The 19,303-nt window shown below is 40.7% G+C and overlaps 1 protein-coding gene across 1 annotated transcript; it reads left to right on the forward strand.

Moving 5' to 3' along the window:
• The first annotated feature begins 11,273 nt into the window (after positions 1 to 11,273).
• LOC311058298 (very long chain fatty acid elongase 6-like) lies at positions 11,274 to 19,020 on the forward strand. Its single transcript, XM_084075703.1, has 4 exons — positions 11,274 to 11,557; positions 13,247 to 13,378; positions 15,955 to 16,106; positions 16,541 to 19,020. Exons 1-4 carry the CDS (start codon positions 11,460 to 11,462, stop codon positions 17,011 to 17,013), a joined length of 855 nt encoding a protein of 284 aa, XP_083931829.1. The 5' UTR covers positions 11,274 to 11,459; the 3' UTR covers positions 17,014 to 19,020.
• The last annotated feature ends 283 nt before the right edge of the window (positions 19,021 to 19,303 follow it).

Raw genomic sequence — 19,303 nt, forward strand, 5'->3', positions numbered from 1 at the left:
CTAAATAACTTTTTTGGGTGAACTACTCCTTTAAGGATGACCCAAATTAATGTGTTTTGAGCAGTCTGCAGTGTGTCTTTCAGCAGCCGTGAGAGGCCAGTGTACCATGAGGTGGCAGCGTAGTCAAAGTGACCATGAACCATTTCCCCAGCCAAGTGTAAAGTGTTGATTCCTCCAGGAAAGCAGCTTTCCTAGCAAGGATTTATTTGATTTTGTTTGGTCAGGGCCTTTAGAGCAGTGGTTCTCAACCAGTGGTCCTTGAGGGGGTTCCAGGGGGTCCCCAGACAAATGAATAGTTAGGAACCAAATTGACCTGTAACTGTCTGTAACTCTGAGAGTCTACAAATGGAACCAAATGGACCCTTACGGGTCCATTTGGTTCCATTTGTACAGACACTCTCAGAGTTAAATGAATACAGATGATGATGATACTACAGTGTAGATTGGGACCCCCAAGGAATCTAAATGGTTGAGTCCCTGGCATATCTTTTCAAATAGGGGTCCCTGGGCTAATATGTGTCAATTTGGGGGTCTTGACACGAAAAAGGTTGAAAACCACTGCTTTACAGCCATTTCTTCTCCAGTGAGGGTGCGGTCACACAGACCTTTAATTCGGGTCCGCCCTTGGATCTGGGAAATAGACCCAGGAGCTCCACTCCCCGACACAAACCTGCGGAACGCTGGGCTGTGGCTGGAGGTGGAAAAGCGGCCAGGAGCTCAGGGCCTTATTTTAAAGTGATGTATGGTGACCTGTTGTCAAACTCTGCACACTTAAATATTAACTGGGATGAAATGACAAGTAAATGTATATATGGTAAGATATGTAATGATTTATATGGTGGCATTTTTCCCTACAAGTACCTTGATGAAAATCAAAAGCGGGTTTGTATTAAAAATATTAGTAGTAAAAATATCTCTGAGAAAAAGAGAGACGTCATGTGGCTGGTCTCTGTGAGGAGACTAGCAGTACGAGCAGTGGTCAAATGGAGCTGCTTCGTTAAAACCGTTAAATGCCCAATACTAAATTGTGGCGCAGATGAGACTATAGAGCACCTGCTTGTAGACTGTCCGAGATCTAGGTTTGTGTGGGGGAAGATGCCACAAATTGGTTTTAAAATTAAGATTGGTTACATTTCTGCCATGTATGGGGTCTTTGAGGAAAGAGTGTCTGCAGTAGAACAGGACTTTTATTGGACTATTATTTGCACTGTTGTAGACAAGTTGTGGAAAACCAGGTGTGCCATGGTAATTCACCAGGAGGCCATCTCGGGAGAGGTGGTCCTCAAACAAGTCTAAACTGAACTCAAAAGACAAAGAACTCTGGACGCACGAAAAAAGAAACTGACACCATGGCACCTATTAACACTGTAAAAAAAAAAAAAAAAGCACTATATTTTTGTAAATATGTATTGATGTATATTGCAAATATGTATTGATGTATATTGCCATTTATTGCCATGTTGTGTGGCCATGCATACTTTGTAAACTTGTGAAAATACAATAAAGTATATTTAAAAAGGAAAAGCGGCCAGATCGCCTGACCGCTCCAAACAGCCCCAGTGGGGGGGATCCAGCTTACCTTAGCAACAAATATCAGCCACGCTGCCCGCAACCTGGGCGTCATTTTTGACCCAGACATCTCATTCAACACCCAAGTCACGAGAGTAGTCCAGTCCTGCTACTACCAGATTAGGAACATTGCCAAAATAAAATCATTTATATCCACTGCAGACCTGGAAACTGTCATACATGCCTTCATTTCATCCCACTAGGCTCTATGCACAGCAGCCCTATTATCACTTCCTTCCCAGGTGTTACCAATGATAATAATGAAGGCTCTGTTCCATTTAGTCTAGCACAGTGGTTTCCACGACGGTTCCATTTGTACACTCTCAGAGTTACCCACCTGTAAGGGGCCATTTGGAAGCCCATGAGGGTCCCTGGACCCCAACTGTAGACCCACTGGTGTAACAGAGTGTTTCCAGTGAGCCAACATGCACAATATCAGCACCCTGACTCTGTTTGACCAGAGTGTTTCCAGTTTATTATTTTATTCTTACATTAACCACTTAAACCCCTGCATCCCTATTGCTGGGGGGAACATTAGCTTAAAAGTAGAGCGAAGAGGTTTGGGTGTACAGGGGAAAAAAAGAACAGACAGTACCGAGCCAAAGGTCAAGTTTACAAAGTATTGAGTCTAGTCCCCCCTATATTCACCATATTCACACGGCGGCCATTTAAGTCATTGAAATGCCACCCCAGTTGCCACAGCAACGCAATGTTAAATTCCAAAATGGCCACCGTGTGAATATGGACTATTGGCTCTATTCACAGCAGCCATATTAAGACATTCACAGGTGTTACCAATGATACTAATGAAGGCTCTGTTCCATTTAGTCTAGCACAGGGGTTCTCAACCTTTTCAGGCCGCGACCCCCAAAATAATGATATTATTTCTCGCGACCCCCCCGCGTGCATGCGCGCGGTCCCGTTCGCGCGCGCGAAGGTTATTTAATTATAATAGGTTGTTTGATAATTGTTTATTATCAAAACATTTTTGCAAAAAGTGGGGTAAATTGAGTAAATTAACTGATAAAACATGAATTAATGATAACATAAAAATAAATAAAATATTTTGTTAAAAAAAAAAAATAATAATAATTTTTTAAATGCACCAAAAAATCTGGCGACCCCCCCCCATATTATTTGGCGACCCCCTGGCGGTCGCGACCCCCAGGTTGAGAACCACTGGTCTAGCACAGTGGTTTCCACGACCCCCATAACTCTGAGAGTGTACAACTGGAACCGAGTTACACATCTGTAAGGGGCCATGAGGGTCCCTGGACCCCAACTGTAGACCCACTGGTGTAACAGAGTGTTTCCAGTGAGCCAAAAATGAGGGCCTGCCCCTCAACAGTATACTTCGAGTTGAAATAAAGGTTATGATGATAATGATGATGATGAGGGTTTAAGTCGAAAACACACATTTAACATGAATCCAATATGTAGTGTGGGGGTCTCTGCTTCATCTCTCTCTCAGCTAAGCGGTCTTTGGCCTGAAAAACGTTGAAGGCCCCTGTACTATAGTGTATCTGCTAAGTAGCAGCATCAGGCAGCAGCAGCAGCATTATGGTTTAGGCTACTGGCAAACAGTCTACGGACCTTTACGTGTTTTAAGTCGAAAACACACATTTAACATGAATCCAATATGTAGTGTGGGGGTCCCTGCTTCATCTCTCTCTCAGCTAAGCGGTCTTTGGCCTGAAAAACGTTGAAGACCCCTGTATAGTGTATCTGCTAAGTAGCAGCATCAGGCAGCAGCAGCAGCATTACAGTTTACTGGCAAACAGAAACAGTCTACGCACCTTTACGTGTTTTAAATTACTAATTTAATTGATTAACTAACTGAAACCAGGAGTGAAAACAGGGCATTACAAACTATAAGAAGCTAAACATTGGTAACAAAGGCAGAAATGTCTTCAGACTCCACCTTAGCCCGTAACACTTGACCTATAGCCTTGACGACCAGGCAGACTTCTGCAAAGGTTAATACGTCATTTAGACCAGTGGTTCTCAAACTTTTTCATGTCAAGGACCCCCACAATGATATGTATTTGGCCGCGGACCCCCATCTCAAATATTTTGTTCCAGGGACCCCCAGAGGCAAATATTTGAGTTAAACATGTTGTCTTAACAAATATATATATCCCAAGGTTTGCACAAATGTTCAGGATTTTTCAAAAATAGCATATCTACAAGCTCATAGCACGGCACTCGGTGCCACGCTATGAGCTTGTATATCTGCTATTTTTGAATAGCCAAAGTATAAAAGGTCAAAATGATTGTGACGCTATATTAACACATTTTGCTGGGGACCCCCTGGAACTCCCTCAAGGACCCCTGGGGGTCCCCGGACCCCACTTTGAGAACCAATGAGATTTAGACAGCATGTTAAGTTGCTTTGGTTCATTTGTTTATCCTCAAATATGTTTGATAGTATATTGTTTAGACCAGTGGTTCTCAACCTGTGGGTCGGGACCCCCAGGGGAGTCCCCACATGCTTTTTGGAGGGGGGTCCCTATAGATGACAGTTAAGTGAAAATGTGTAGATCGGCTATTTTCACGATATTTATCTGTGGTACCGAATCAAACTAAATGTAATGCCTCAACTCTTACAATTCCAAGTGCTTGTCCGTGTGGGGGGTCCCCAGTTCAAATATGATTATTTTGGGGGTTCGCGGCCTGAAAAGGTTGAGAACCATTGGTTTAGAATGATGCTAGGTTCTTGGTTTACCTGTGATCCTAGTTCACTGAGGCATTACGGCAGTGGTGTAAAGTAACTAAGTACATTTACTTAAGTACAGTACTTACTTAAGTACAATTTTGAGGTATTTTTTACTTTACTGGAGTATTTCCGATTTCCAGTACTTCTACTCCCCTACATTTCAGAGGCAAATATTGTACTTTTACTTCAGCACAATTATTTGAAAACTTTAGTTACTAGTTACTTTGTAGATTTTTATTATTATTACAAAACATACATTAACCACTTCAGCCCTATACATATTGCAGCCATTTGAAAATAGCCGATCTACAAGCTCACAATGCGTCGCATCGCGACGCATTGTGAGCTTGTAGATCTGCTGTTTTCAAAAGGTTTTTTATACATTTGAAAAGAAATGGGACATTCTGCATAATGAGTACTTTCTACTTTTGGTACTTAAAGTACATTTTGATACCAATACTTTTGTACTTTTACTCAAGTAACGTTTTGAATTCCGGACTTATACTTGAAACAGAGTATTTCTACATTGCGGTATTGATACTTTTACTTGAGTAAAACATTTGAGTACTTTTTCCAGCACTGCACTACGCTGTCTCTCTGCATTTTATACACGTTTACCTTGTTTATTGTTAGACACTCTGGATAAAGAGCATCTGATAAATGCCTACATTGTAAATTGTAAATGATGCTGTGTAGAGGAGTTTTCCCATCCATTATGAATAGTGTTCTGTTTATTGCAAGGAATTAACATCCTTATATGTGTCAGAATCACTGAGGAAGTTCTAGGGCTGTTTCCTGTTTCCTTCTGCTGCTGTGTGCTATTAGAGTTAGCCTGGTATCCAGCCTGCTTCGCTACGTTCGGCGGACTTTTTTTTCTCTCTTCGCTTCTCAGTCTGGAATGCACCCCATTGACTCGTTTTGCAGAACTACACTGGAACTACATATGTTACGTTAGGCAACGTCGTTGCTGATTGGATGTTGTTCAAACGAATGACGAATCACAACGATCACACTGTTTTTTTTGTCCCGCCCCGCACCACAGCCCAATCAGAAGCCACGGCACGACTCGAAACGTTTGTCATGTCCCGCCTCCCTTGGAGATAGGAGGCATTCCAGACTGATAAGCGGAGAGAGAGAAAAAAGTCCGCCGAACGTAGCGAATCAGGCTGGATCCCAGGCTATATTAGAGTGCCTTTAACCATATACAAAAAACTTTTTATATGGTTATTTTCACTATTTCAGAAATGTGTTTTACAAACGGCAATGCATTGATATTAAAAAGAAAATGTACTCCATCATTTGTACAGTATTTATTAATATTTTAGTCTATACCAGGGGTCTTCAACGTTTTTCAGGCCAAGGACCCCTTAGCTGAGAGAGAGAGAGATGAAGCAGGGACCCCCACTACATATTGCATACAATTATCATAGACTTGTTGTTTGACAGCACTATCATACATGTTGTGTCAATTCATGTTTTTTTGCAGTTTATTGACTAGATCTGCTATTTTTGAATAGCCAAAGAAAACTTTTTTTCTGCTATTTTGGGCTAATGTTCCCCTCAGAACAGGGATTCTAGGGTTCAAGTGGTTAATGTACAAAAAGACAGAAAACAAGCTCCTATCGCACAAAGATTTGGACTCCCCCCCTGTAACCCTGAAGACCCCCTAGGGGTCCCGGACCCCCTGTTGAAGACCCCTATAGGTCTATACTTTGTCCACCACTGAAGACAGGAGCAGTGGTGGAAAAAGTACTCACATGTTTTATGTAAAAGTAAAAGTATCAATACTGCAATATAGAAATACTCTGTTACAAGTCAAAGTCCGGAATTCAAAATGTACTTGGGTAAAAGTACAAAAGTATTGGTATCAAAATGTACTTAAAGTACTACAAGTGGAAAGTACTCATTATGCAGAATGTCCCATTTCAGAAGTTTTCAAAATGTATAAAAATCATTTGAAAACAGCAGATCTACAAACTCACAATGTGTCGCGATGCGACGCATTGTGAGCTTGTAGATCTGCTATTTTCAAATGGCCAAATGTATAAAGGGCTGAAGTGGTTAATGTATGTTTTGTAATAATAATCCAAATCTACAAAGTAACTAGTAACTAAAGCTGTCAAATAATTGTAGTGGAGTAAAAGTATAATATTTGCCTCTGAGATGTAGTGGAGTAGAAGTAAAAGTATAGAAAAGAAAAAAAGAAAAAAAAATTGAAAAAGAAAAATTGTACTTAAAGGACAACTTTGTTTTTTTACAACAAAGGTTTATGTTTTAGATTGTAATTAAAGTTAATAAAAGATGAGTGTTAAAACATTTTTGTTACTGCTTTCTATAGTTTTAGCAATTTTCGCGATCTTTTTTACAGTGGGCGGGGGCATTCTGTCCGGTGGCTAAATATGTATTTTCTTTACACAATAACCTGGCGTTTTCTTTATTATTATATACAGTAGCTCTTCTAGCCCCCAATAACTCACATCTGGCCATCAAAGATCACGGTACCTTTTTTATTGTGTAAAAAAGGCATATTTAGCCACCGGACAGAATGCCCCCGCCCACTGTAAAAAAAGATCACGGAAATTGCTAAAACTATGGAAAGCAGTAAATGAAAAATAAATAACACTCATCTTTTATTTACTTTAATTACAAGCTAAAATATAAACCTTGGTTGTAAAAAAAACAAAGTTGTCCTTTAAGCGCTTGAGTTAATGTACTTAGTTACTTTACACCACTGAAGACAGGAGACACACTGACTGCCTCTCGGTTTCACCATCAGTTTCAGCTGCTCGATGTATCAGTTTCTATAGCTTTTTGTCAGTGAAATGAGCTCGTAGATGAAACCCATGCAAGGCCTGAATGCCTCCCTGGGCGGGTCGGCATCAACGATGGAAAAAACGACTTAAGTGGCTAAAGTAGCAATACCACAATGTAGAAATGCTCTGCTAGTAAGAGTCCTGTATAACAGTGGTTCTCAACCAGTGGTCCGGGGACCACCAGTGGTCGTTGAGGGGGTTCCAGGTGGTCCCCAGCGAAATGATGGAGAGTTGGTAACCAAATGGACCCTTATAGATCTTTAACTCTTGAGATCGTAAAATGGAACCAAATGGACCCTCACGGGTCCATTTGGTTCCATTTTACGCTCTAAAGAGTTAAATTATAGTTAAACATCTGCATTAATTAATTAACTAATTGTTATTTTGATCAATGTTTGCCTGTTATCTCTCCTATGGCACCAACGTCAACACAGCATGGAATTGTGTGACAAAATATTCAAAGTTTTGGGTGTGAGAGGCTAAAATCTCATCAAACGGTGGTTCCGTGGCTCAAATGGCGAATAAATAATGGTCCTTGATATGAAAAGGGTTGAAAACCTGTAAAAAAAATGTCACTGGAGTGAAAGTACAAAAGAATTGGCATCAAAAACACACTTAAAGTGCAAAAATGTAAAGCATTCATTATGCAGAATGTTTCGTTTCACACTGTTTTTGCAAAGGTTTTCACAATTTGTCCAAATCTTTCTGCTTTTCAGTCCAGAAAACAGGTGAAACATACAAAACATAAAAACAGTCCGATATTGAAAAAACAAGCAAACAACAAAACACAAAATATTCAAAAATATTAGTAGTTTCCTTACAAAATACCACAATGGTACCATGTCACTGGTTTCTGGTCCATGATTTGTATTGCCTGTTTGTTTGCACATTGATGTTCTTCTAGGTTTTAATTATGCTTGCAGATCTACAAGCTCACAATTGTCAGCTTGTAGGTCTGCTATTTTCAAGTGATTTGTATACATTTTTAACTTGTGAAATGGGACATTCTGCACAATGAGTACTTTTACTTTTGGTACTTTAAGTACATTTTGATGCCAACTCAACTATATTTTGATGCCAACTTTTACTCAAGTACATTTTTATTACCAGACTTTTACTTGTAACTACACTGGAGTATTGATACATTTACTTAAGTAAAAGATGTGAGTACTTTTTCCACCACTGATGCAATGCAGTATGACAAGTGCGTGAGTGATTCTAGGAAGCAAAGTGACACACAGTTGCATAGAGTTGCATGATGCACACACAGGACAGTGACAAATTGATGACAGCTGTCAGTGGTGTAAAGTACATTTACTCAAGCACTGTACTTAGGTACAATTTTGTGGTACTTTTACTTTACTGGAGTATTTCCAATTGTCTATACTTTTACTTCTACTCCACTACATCTCAGAGGCAAATATTATACTTTTACTCCACTTCAATTATTTGAAAACTTTAGTTACTAGTTACTTTGCAGATATAAATTATTACATTATAAAACATACCACTTTAGCCCTATTTTATACCTAGGCCATTTGAAAATAGCCGATCTACAAGCTCGCAATGCGACGCGTTGTGAGCTTGTAGATCTGCTATTTTAAAAACATTTTAGTACTTTTACTTTTGGTACTTTAAGTATATTTCGACGCTTTTGTGCTTTTACTCGAGTAACGTTTTGGACACAGGCCTTTCACTCGTAACAGAGTATTCTTAAATTATGGCATTGCTACTTTTACTTAAGTAAAACATATCTGAGTACTTCTTCCACCACTAGTTTTTTGAGGATTGGAGGGTGGGGGCGTGGCTCCTCTGACGGTATTGGGGAGTGCATTCCACAGGGTTGGGGGGGGCGGCAGCAAAAGAAAAGACCCTAGTATCGCCCCTAGGTACGGATGGTACTTGGCCTTGGGGGGACGTCCAGGAGATTTGGCGGGTGTTTTTGTGGGCGTGGTCATAGTTTCCTCCACACCCACTCTGCCAGTTTTTTAGGAGCGGTCGGACTGGCTGGATGGGAATGATGATCTATTGTGTGTGTGTGTCCACTGGAGTCTCTCTGGGAGGGGGTGGGGGGGGTCAAGTGTCAATACTGCAATGTAGAAGTACTCTGTTGCAAGTTAAAGTCCGGAATTCAACATTTACTTGAGTAGAAGTACAAAAGGTTTGGCATCAAAATGTACTTAAAGTGCCACAAGTAAAAGTACTAAAATATTTGAAAATAGCCGATCTACAAGCTCACAACGCGTCGCATCAGCCATGGCTGAAGTGGTTAATGTATTATGTTTTATAATGTAATAATTTATTTCTGCAAAGTAACTAGTAACTAAAGTTTTCAAACAATTGTAGTGGAGTAAAAGTACAATAATTGCCTCTGAGATGTAGTGGAGTAGGAGTAAAAGTATACACAACTGGAAATTGTCCAGTAAAGTAAAAGTACCTAAAAAATTGTACTTAAGTACAGTACTTGAGTAAATGTACTTAGTTACCCCCTACTCTGGGTTGGCAGTGACTCAGAGCGGCCTCTTGGGAATGTGAAGTGTTGTGAAGACGGCCTAGAGATGATCTTCATGACCCAAGGCCACCAAATACCATATGTGTATGTGTGTGTGTGTGTGTGTGTGTGTGTGTGTGTGTGTGTGTGTGTGTGTGCGTGCGTGCGTGCGTGCGTGCGTGCGTGCGTGCGTGCGTGCGTGCGTGCGTGCGTGCGTGCGTGCGTGTGAGACAGACAGACAGACAGACAGACAGACAGACAGAGAGAGAGAGAGAGAGAGAGAGAGAGAGAGAGAGAGAGAGAGAGAGAGAGAGAGAGAGAGAGAGAGAGAGAGAGAGAGAGAGGAGAGAGAGAGAGAGAGAGTTTTCTGAGTTTCTGCAGACACCTGTCAACTTTAACCCATTAAGAAGACCTGAGGCCGATTCTACAGGTGCCTTCTAAATCAGTAGTTGTTCCTGTCAAGGACCCCCAAAATGACCCCCCCCCCCACCCCATCTGACAATGTTTTGTGCCAGGGACCCCCGAGACAAGAAGATGTTTCAAACACTTTCAAGATTTTTTGCAAAATAATTTCAAAATCAGCAGATGTACAATCTTGAACTTGTGAGGATTCATCACACTTTCACCACACACCCTGTGGCCGTCACAGCCCTTAAATGAGATACAAAATAAGTTAGAATAAAACAAAAATGTTACTCACACACAGTGGTGGAAAGTAACTAAGTATATTTACTTAAGTACTGTACTTAAGTACAATTTTGAGGTATATGTACTTTACTTGAGTATTTCCAATTTCCAATACTTTTACTTCTACTCCACTACATCTCAGAGGCAAATATTGTACTTTTACTCCACTACATTTACTTGAAAACTTTAGTTACTAGTTACTTTTCAGATATAAATTATGATATTATGAAACATACATTAACCACTTTAGCCATATTTTATACATAGGCTATTTGAAAATAGTGCAGCTCGCGTTGTGAGCTTGTAGATCGGCTATTTTCAAATATTTAGTACTTTTACTTTTGGTACTTTAAGTACATTTTGATGCCAATACTTTGGTACTTTCACTCAAGTACATTTTTGATTTTGGACTTTTACTTGTAACAGAGTATTTTTATATTGAAGTATTGGTACTTTTACTTAAGTGAAGAATTTGAGTACTTTTTCCACCACTGTGTGCCTTTCTGACACTGCTGCTAAAGATATGAAATAATACTGTAATGCCTCTCTGCTGTTGCACATATCAAATGTATTTGAGCTGTCTTAAGAGGCTTATCAAACTGACGTTCTACCTGTTTGTTAACTTTATTTCATCATCCAGTATTATTACATGTATTATTATTTATTATTAAAAAGAATAGAATAGATAGAATAGAATGTGACAACTTGTTGACATAATAATAAGTTATGTATGACATAATGATAATAATAATAATGATAATAATAATAATAATCATCATATACTCCCCCCCATCACCATCATCATCATCATCATCATCATCATCATCATCTCACTCAGTACTCTCTGCTGGGGGGTGGGGTGGGGGGTGCTTACAGGTGAACTCCTCCTCCAATCAGCGTGGAGGAAGGCTTGGTCACGCCCCCCCGGCTAATAGGATTTAATGTGTGTGAGATAACAGGTGCGTCAGACACACACACACACACACACACACACACACAGAGAGAGAGAGAGAGAGACAGGACAGTCAAGGAGGAACAATACAGTCTATGGGAACAACACACACTTTTATTAACCTTCTGTCCACTATAGTGCCTGTGTTTTGTGAAGAGCTTTCCAGAGCCGCTGCAGTGTGTGTTTTTTAATGTTTTTATTCTAAAGAGTATTTATATCTATTTTTAAATCATGAATGAGTCATCAGAGATAGGTCTGTCTCTGTCTGAGTTCAGCTTCGAGCGGCGCTTCGATGAGAGAGGAGCCTTGGAATGGATGCAAGCCAACTGGTGAGTTAATTATATCTTCTTTATTCACTCTGAGAGTGTAACAAATGGTGCATTTCTTACACTCTCAAATCGTCTTTTTTTTTTGCTCTGGAATGGATGCAAGCTACATGACTTGTCGTTATATGACAGTCATGGATGATCTTCAAAATAGTGTTTGCACTTTCTCTTTTTGGCCCGTATATCTACATAAAACGTTCAGATTTCAAATATAAAGCGCTTACCCCATGGCCATATATGTTACAATTATGTACGGGTCCTTAGAAGTACCTGTATAAATCCGTATCGTTCAATAAAAAGCATTTTAATCCGATTGGTGGCCATTTTCTCCATTATGCTTTCTACTCGACTCTATCGGTTGGGAGGCGTACTGCACGCGTGATGCGTTATAATGGCCATCGATCAGATCTACAAGCTCATAGCACTGCACTCGTGCCGCGCTATGAGCTTGTATATGATATGCTATTTTTGAATAGTCAAGCTTTATTTTTGTTTTGTGTGGGTATTTTTTTTCTCCCTCACTCGTGGCATCCCAGCACTTAACAGTGTCACTTATTTGTCATAAAAGCTGTCATTTGATAAAAAGCAAACGGGACTTGTTGCCATGTCCGCTTATTACAAGCGACTTTGGGCTTGTTTTTCTCTAAAGTGGTAGTTGCTTATTTGGTCTTGCTTCCAAGTTGTTTTCATTCTTATTTTAACCAGCGGGTTCTCAAATACTTTCATGGCAAAGACCCCCACGTTAAAATGTGTAGTGCCAGGGAGCCCCGTGCCAGATTGTGTTGTTAGAAGAATGTTTCAAAAATCTTCCAAATATTCCAGGTCTTAACATGATACTGTCACTACATCTGTGGTTCCCAAAGTTAAACATTTTCATTGTCAAGGACCCCCAAATTAGTATGTATTAAGTAAACATGGAAGATTTTTTGAAAATGGCAGATCAACAAGCTCACACCTTGTGTTGTGTGCTTGTATCATGTATATTTTCAAATAGCCAATGTATATAGGGATTAAAGTGGTTAAACAGATTCTGACGCTACATTAACAAAGTTTGCTGGGGACCCCCGGACCCCAGTTTGAAAACCACTGTGCCATAGGACTCCTGTATGAGTCTCACTAGACCCCTCCTAGTGGTGGTTTTCTGTACTGTAGGCATTCTACCTAATGGAAAGAATGAGCTCATCCTGTTTTAATCTATAGCATTTATTTTAGGCTCAGTAAATACTGTGAAGGTGCTGCTATTCTTAACCTGTAATGTGGAGGACATGAGGCCTTTACTTAAGATAGAGATGTACCGATACCAGTTCTGATACCCAAAAGTAATCAAATACTGCAATGTAAAAGTACTCTGTTTCAAGTAAAAGTCCAGCATTCTAAATTTACTTGAGTAAAAGTACAAAAGTATTGGTATCAAAATGTACTCAAAGTAAAAGTACTAAAATGTTTGAAAATAGCAGATCTACAAGCTCACAACGCGACGCGTTGTGAGCTTGTAGATCTGCTATTTTCAAACGGCCTATGTATAAAATAAGGTTAAAGTGGTTAATGTGTGTTTTATAACAAATTTATATCTGCAAAGTAACTAGTAACTAAAGTTTTCAAATAATTGTAGTGGAGTAACTACAACCTAGTTCTGTGGGCTGTGTTGTATTGTGCTGCTGGTATTCATAAACTTTGTGTTTTTGTTTCCAGGAGTAAGTCGTTTGTGTTCTGTGGGCTGTATGTGATGCTGGTGTTCGGAGGGCGACACTTCATGAGAGAGAGGCCCAAATTAAACCTGCGGACCCCCCTCATCCTCTGGTCTCTCAGTCTCGCCATCTTCAGGTGAGTCTTTATACCTTTTTTTAAAGGGATAGTTCACTCAAAAAAATGTTGTGCCAGGGACCCCCACAAGAGAAGTTTTGTGTTAAAAAAATTTCAAACACACTTTTAAGATATTTAAAAAATGAACCCTGTTTTTGTGTGTTTTTCTCTTTTTAAACCTACCTACCAGCTGTGCCAGACTGCCAGTGCGTGTATTGTTAGGTTGCCATGGAGATGAAACGAACGCTCGCCGTCATTATGTCGGCACTACGTTTTGTCATGTAATATGTGTACAAGCAAAACATTAGATCGATGCACACACGTTCTGTACATAATCACATCCATACTAAGACATTATCCATGTCATTCAGTGCTGTCAAATAAGTCTACGAAGCCATCTATGACAAAACACAATATGTAGCGGGGGTCCCTGCTTCGTCTCTCTCTCAGCTAGGGGGTCCTTAGAAACACATTGGAGACCCCTGCATTAGTATATACTGCACTGAGGGGGGGGAGAACTCCATAATATGAAATGGTTGTAGTCGGATGACATGCATCCTGATTGAGCAGCGACTCCTGCCTACATCAATTCAGATGGTTCTAGCCATGGATTAGGATTAATATATATGTGTGTGTGTTTGCACACACACACCACAATTGAATCCTATTGAAGCACTTAGTAAATTGTTTTTGTTCATTGCACTACACACGAATAATCTCACACTATGGATATGATTATGTGCTTTATAGAACGTGTGTGTGCGCATTGTTGTAATGTTTGCTTGTACACATATTGGTGGACAAAAATGGCCTCCCAACCCCTGGGGGGACCTCTGTAAACAAATGATATAGAGTAGTTTAACCACAATTAAATTGGGGTGAAAAAGGGGGTAAACATAAAAAACTATTCCATGTTGCTGTCGGAGCATAGCTTTCACAGTAAATAGCCGATCGACAAGCTCACAACGCGTCGCCCTGCGATGCGTTGTGAGCTATATTGGTCTATATTTTTGACCAATCACAACACTTGTTTCATTCACGGAGAATGTTAACAGATTTGTAAATCATCAACGTAATTTCCTTGGGCGGTACTTCCGCCAAATTCAACCATTTCCGGTTGTCAACTTCCTAGACAGCCAACATCCCAGGTCTTGCCCAGGGTGCAAACCACCCAGTTAGTGATTCTATTAAAAAATAGATGATGTACAAGCTCATAGCGCGGTACCGAGTGCCGCGATATGAGCTTGTAGATCTGATATAGATCTGATATATATATATATATATATATATATATATATATATATATATATTTTTTTTTTTAAAGCAAAAATATTAACTCAAATCTTTGCTTCTGGGGGTCCCTGGAACAAACACACTTTGAGATGGGGGTCCGCATTCAAATGTTTCTACCACTGGTTTCCCCACTGGTTGAGAACCACTGATCTAGACTCATTAGAAGTCATTCTCAGACTCAACACATCTCAGACTCAAAACATGTGTTGATGCAGTTGTTGTTGCAGGCATGTAGTAGCAACACAACCTTGAGTTTCACAGTGTTGCACAAACTGACACACATGAGAGCAGCTCTCTTGGCAGTCACGCCCTGCATTGTTTCACTTGGTTTCTGGTGTTAACTAACGTGCTACAGATATACACCGATTATTAACCCTGCACACAGTGAAATTAAGTTCTAATAGACCCTCTCAGTAAACAGTGGTGTAAAGTAAGCAAGTACTGTACTCAAGTACAATTTTCAGGTACTTTTACTTTACTGGAGTATTTCCAATTGTCTATACTTTTACTTCTACTCCACTACATCTCAGAGGCAAATGTTGTACTTTTACTCCACTACAATTATTTGAAAACTTCAAGTTACTTTGCAGATATAAAGTATTACATTATAAACACACATTAACCACTTCAGCCCTATTTTATACAGAGGCTATTTGGAAATAGCCGATCTACAAGCTCACAACGCGTCGCATCATTTTAGTACTTTTACTTTTGGTACTTTAAGTACATTTTGATACCAATACTTTTGTACTTTTACTCCAGTAAATTTAGAATAGGCTCTATGCACAGCAGCCATATTATCACTTCCTTCACAGGTGTTACCAATGATACTAATGAAGGCTCTGTTCCATTTAGTGTAGCACAGTGGTTTCCACGACCCCCATAACTCTGAGAGTGTACAAATGGAACCAAATGGACCCGTAAGGGTCCATTTGGTTCCATTTGTACACTTTCAGAGTTACACACCTGTAAGGGGGCATTTGGAAGCCCATGAGGGTCCCTGGACCCCAACTGTAGACCCACTGGTGTAACAGAGTGTTTCCAGTGGGCCAACATGCACAATATCAGCACCCTGACTCTGTTTGACCAGAATGGAACAGAGCCTTCATTAGCATCATTGGTAACACCTGTGAATGTCTTCATAATATGGCTGCTGTGAATAGAGCCTATTCCGGTCTTTTACTTGTAACAGAGTACCTCTACATTGCGGTATTGATACTTTTACTTAAGTAAAAAGTGCTTTTTCCACCACTGGTTATGTGACCAACAAAGTTAACTGTAAATGTGTTGTTGTGTTTCTCCAGTATCGTCGGGGCGGTGCGGACCGGCCGCTACATGTCCCACATGTTGACCACCAGCGGGTTCCGGGCGTCCATCTGCAACCAGAGCTTCTACAGCGGACCGGTCAGCAAGTTCTGGGCCTACGCCTTCGTCCTGAGCAAAGCTCCTGAGCTGGGTGAGTCCATGTTTCAGACCATGCTGTGTGCTTTATCTGATGCTTTTGGGTCAATATTAATAGTATTGGTACTCATTATGCTGAATTTCCCAAGTTTTCAAATGTATGAAATGTAGACGAATCTTTTGAAAATAGGAGATCTACAAGCTCACAATGCGTTGCAACGCGGCGCATTGTGAGCTTGTAGATCTCCTATTTTCAAAAAAAAAAAAATCCGGCTTAAGTACATTTTGATACCAATACTTTTGTACTTTTACTCCAGTGAATTTTGAATTCCGGACTTTTACTTGCAACGGACTACTTCTACATTGCAGTATTGATACTTTTACTTAAGTAAAACATTTGAGTACTTTTCCCACCATTGCTATTTACGATTGCGAAAGGCCTTACAGTCTTACACATCCTAACGGCCCCCTCCTCCTCCTCCTCCTCAGGCGACACAGCTTTCATCGTGCTCCGCAAGCAGCGCCTGATCTTCCTGCACTGGTACCACCACATCACGGTGCTGTGCTACTCCTGGTACTCCTACAAGGACCAAGTGGCCGGCGGCGGCTGGTTCATGACCATGAACTACTGCGTCCACGCGCTCATGTACAGCTACTACGCCGTGCGCGCCGCGGGTTACCGCGTGCCGCGGCCGCTTGCCATCCTCATCACGGCCTCGCAGATCGCCCAGATGGCCATGGGCCTCACGGTGGCGGCGCTGGTGTGGCGCTGGATGCGCGACACCAGCGGCGACTGCCACTCGTACCCGGACAACATCGTGTGGGCCACGCTCATGTACCTCAGCTACCTGCTGCTGTTCTCGCGCTTCTTCTACAACGCCTACATCGCCAAGGCCCCCAAACAACGCAAGGACGTCGTCGGGGGCGACGGGGCCGAACGCAAGGCCGTCAAGACGGAGTAAACGCGCCCCGGGCGGGGTTCGTACCTCGTTTGTCGTATGATGAAAGATTAGCCAGACCTACAAGCTCACCGAACCTTCCATCTCTTAAGACTGTGTCCACCAAGAAACTGAGCGGACTCTCTTTTTTAACGCTACAATTTTTAAAAAGGTTTTCAGAGAACAAGCGCCACACTTACTTATGGGGTTCCACAAAGACCATGACTTGTGACTCCACCAGTATCTTGTCTGTGCGTGGTGCTAGCGGCTAAAACCAGAGTTATCATGAACACAAAGGCCCCGGAACAATTTATTTATCATTTGTCCGTCTAGCGACACTTAATCACATTTTCACATTTTCTACGTTAGAAGTTATCACTTGTACACAATGGCTTGAGGTTTAACTTTTCACCGTTTTCCTTCTCAACAACCTTGTAGTTTGATGTGCAGACGTTGGCCAGTCATTTGACCACTGTGTCAGACGTTGCATCATCTCATTCTTCAGTCCTCTGTGACACACTCTTTATAAGATTCCATAAAACCCATAGGCAGACTTAACCACTTTCCAATTTTGTCAAATAGCCGGTAGAACGGCTATTTTCGCGCGGTTTTGTGCCCGACAGGGACGATAAATGGCACCTTCGTGGAATTGCCGAAACATTCCATGGAGATGACACACACATTCACTCTCGCTCTCCAACTCAACAACAAACTTGAGGTCAACATTCCGACAGGCAGACGTAACGTAAGGCCAACCTCACCTCGCCAACCGGCTTTACCAGTTCACTGTTTGGCAGCTGTGTGAAGCCGCCATTCCCCCCCCCCCCCATCCCGTACATGATTAAATACAGTAGCTTAGTGCTCTGCCTGTCACTCAAAACCTGAATAGTTGACGTTGTTCTGCGGTGAGTTTTCAGTGACACACAACCGCTGGTTTCTGTCGACCGAGCCTCTCTGCCTTTTTATAAGGGTGTGGAACTGATTCTTCCAGTTTTCTAGAGAAGAATAGAAGAATCTTTATACATCTGTGAGAAGAATAAGACATCTGTATTATTAAGTCACTGTGGTGGTGTGTGTTAACACGGCTCATGTAAGCAGCTTGCAGTATTGCAGTCTGCAGTAATATTTATTTTTGTTAATTATGTGATGGCAATGATGGCAACTGGGACAGTAGCCGGAAAAGTCAAAATGCTCCCCTCTTAACACTACACTGTGTGGAGGGGAGATACCATTATTTAGTTTCTCATTTTTACATTTTGAGTTTTTTTTAAAAATATTTATTGATTTGTAATAACTCTTTTATGTGGCTTTAGTGTTCCACTGTTGTGGAGTCTTGAGGATCTGGCGCCCTCTCTCCTGTTGGCTGCTAACTTAACAGCCTATTAAGTCCTTGCTTTAGTATCTGACAATATTCCATTTGTCTCTTTCTCTACCTCATTATAAAGGACGTCGTTTTTAATTTCTTTCTAAAGCAGGTGTTTGAAGTCTTGTGTTTTTTTTACGTAATCTCACTTACTGTATGTCGACAAATGACCTGAATGTAAACGCTTTCCTTCCTTGATGTCGACATGGGACGTTTGTCAGTAAAAATGGCTTCCTCTGTTATGGTGCTGCTGAGAATTTGATCGTCAGACATGTTGTTTGACGGTTAGAATGTTTATCGTGTTCCGCTTCTAAAGCAGTGCTTCAAACTCCAGGGTTCCTGACGAGCCGCAATGAAAAAGCATTGATTTGTGAAATCATACTTGTCTGAATTTTGTTGAAGGAAAAACAAATTGTACAGTAGAAAAGGCTGTGATTTATTACGATGTGCCAAAAACAAAGCTTAAAATGGCAAGATAATGAAGACGGCTTGATTTCACTCACACACACACTGCAGATAGAGATGAGGCCCTGAAAACTGCAGTGGCCTTCTGGACAATGTGCTTGAGTCTAACTTAATTGTTATGAATGACAACACAAACAAACTGTATAAAATGTTTTTTTTAAAGTGTAAAATATTGTATATTAAAGTTGTATCTTTTAAACTGATTTTGCTTGAACTATTTATTTAAAAAGAAATTGTCCAAAACCTTGTTCTCCAATCTTAAAGGATGAATTTGCCTATTTTCAACCTATTCATATTGGTCCTCACTAATGCTCATGATGTTTTTTTTGTACTCTGCCTGTGTCTCAGAGGAGGGCTGTGGACAGTTAAGAAACCCAACAATATTTAAATATGTTTTTATTTTGACTTGTATTAATCAATTATATGAAGACGGGTAAAAAAATTGGTGAAGTCCTTTACACATCAGTTTATCATTACAAAATAATA

Source organism: Gymnoscopelus microlampas, assembly GCF_963454915.1.
Source record: "Gymnoscopelus microlampas genome assembly, chromosome: 13".
Lineage (NCBI taxonomy): Eukaryota > Metazoa > Chordata > Actinopteri > Myctophiformes > Myctophidae > Gymnoscopelus > Gymnoscopelus microlampas.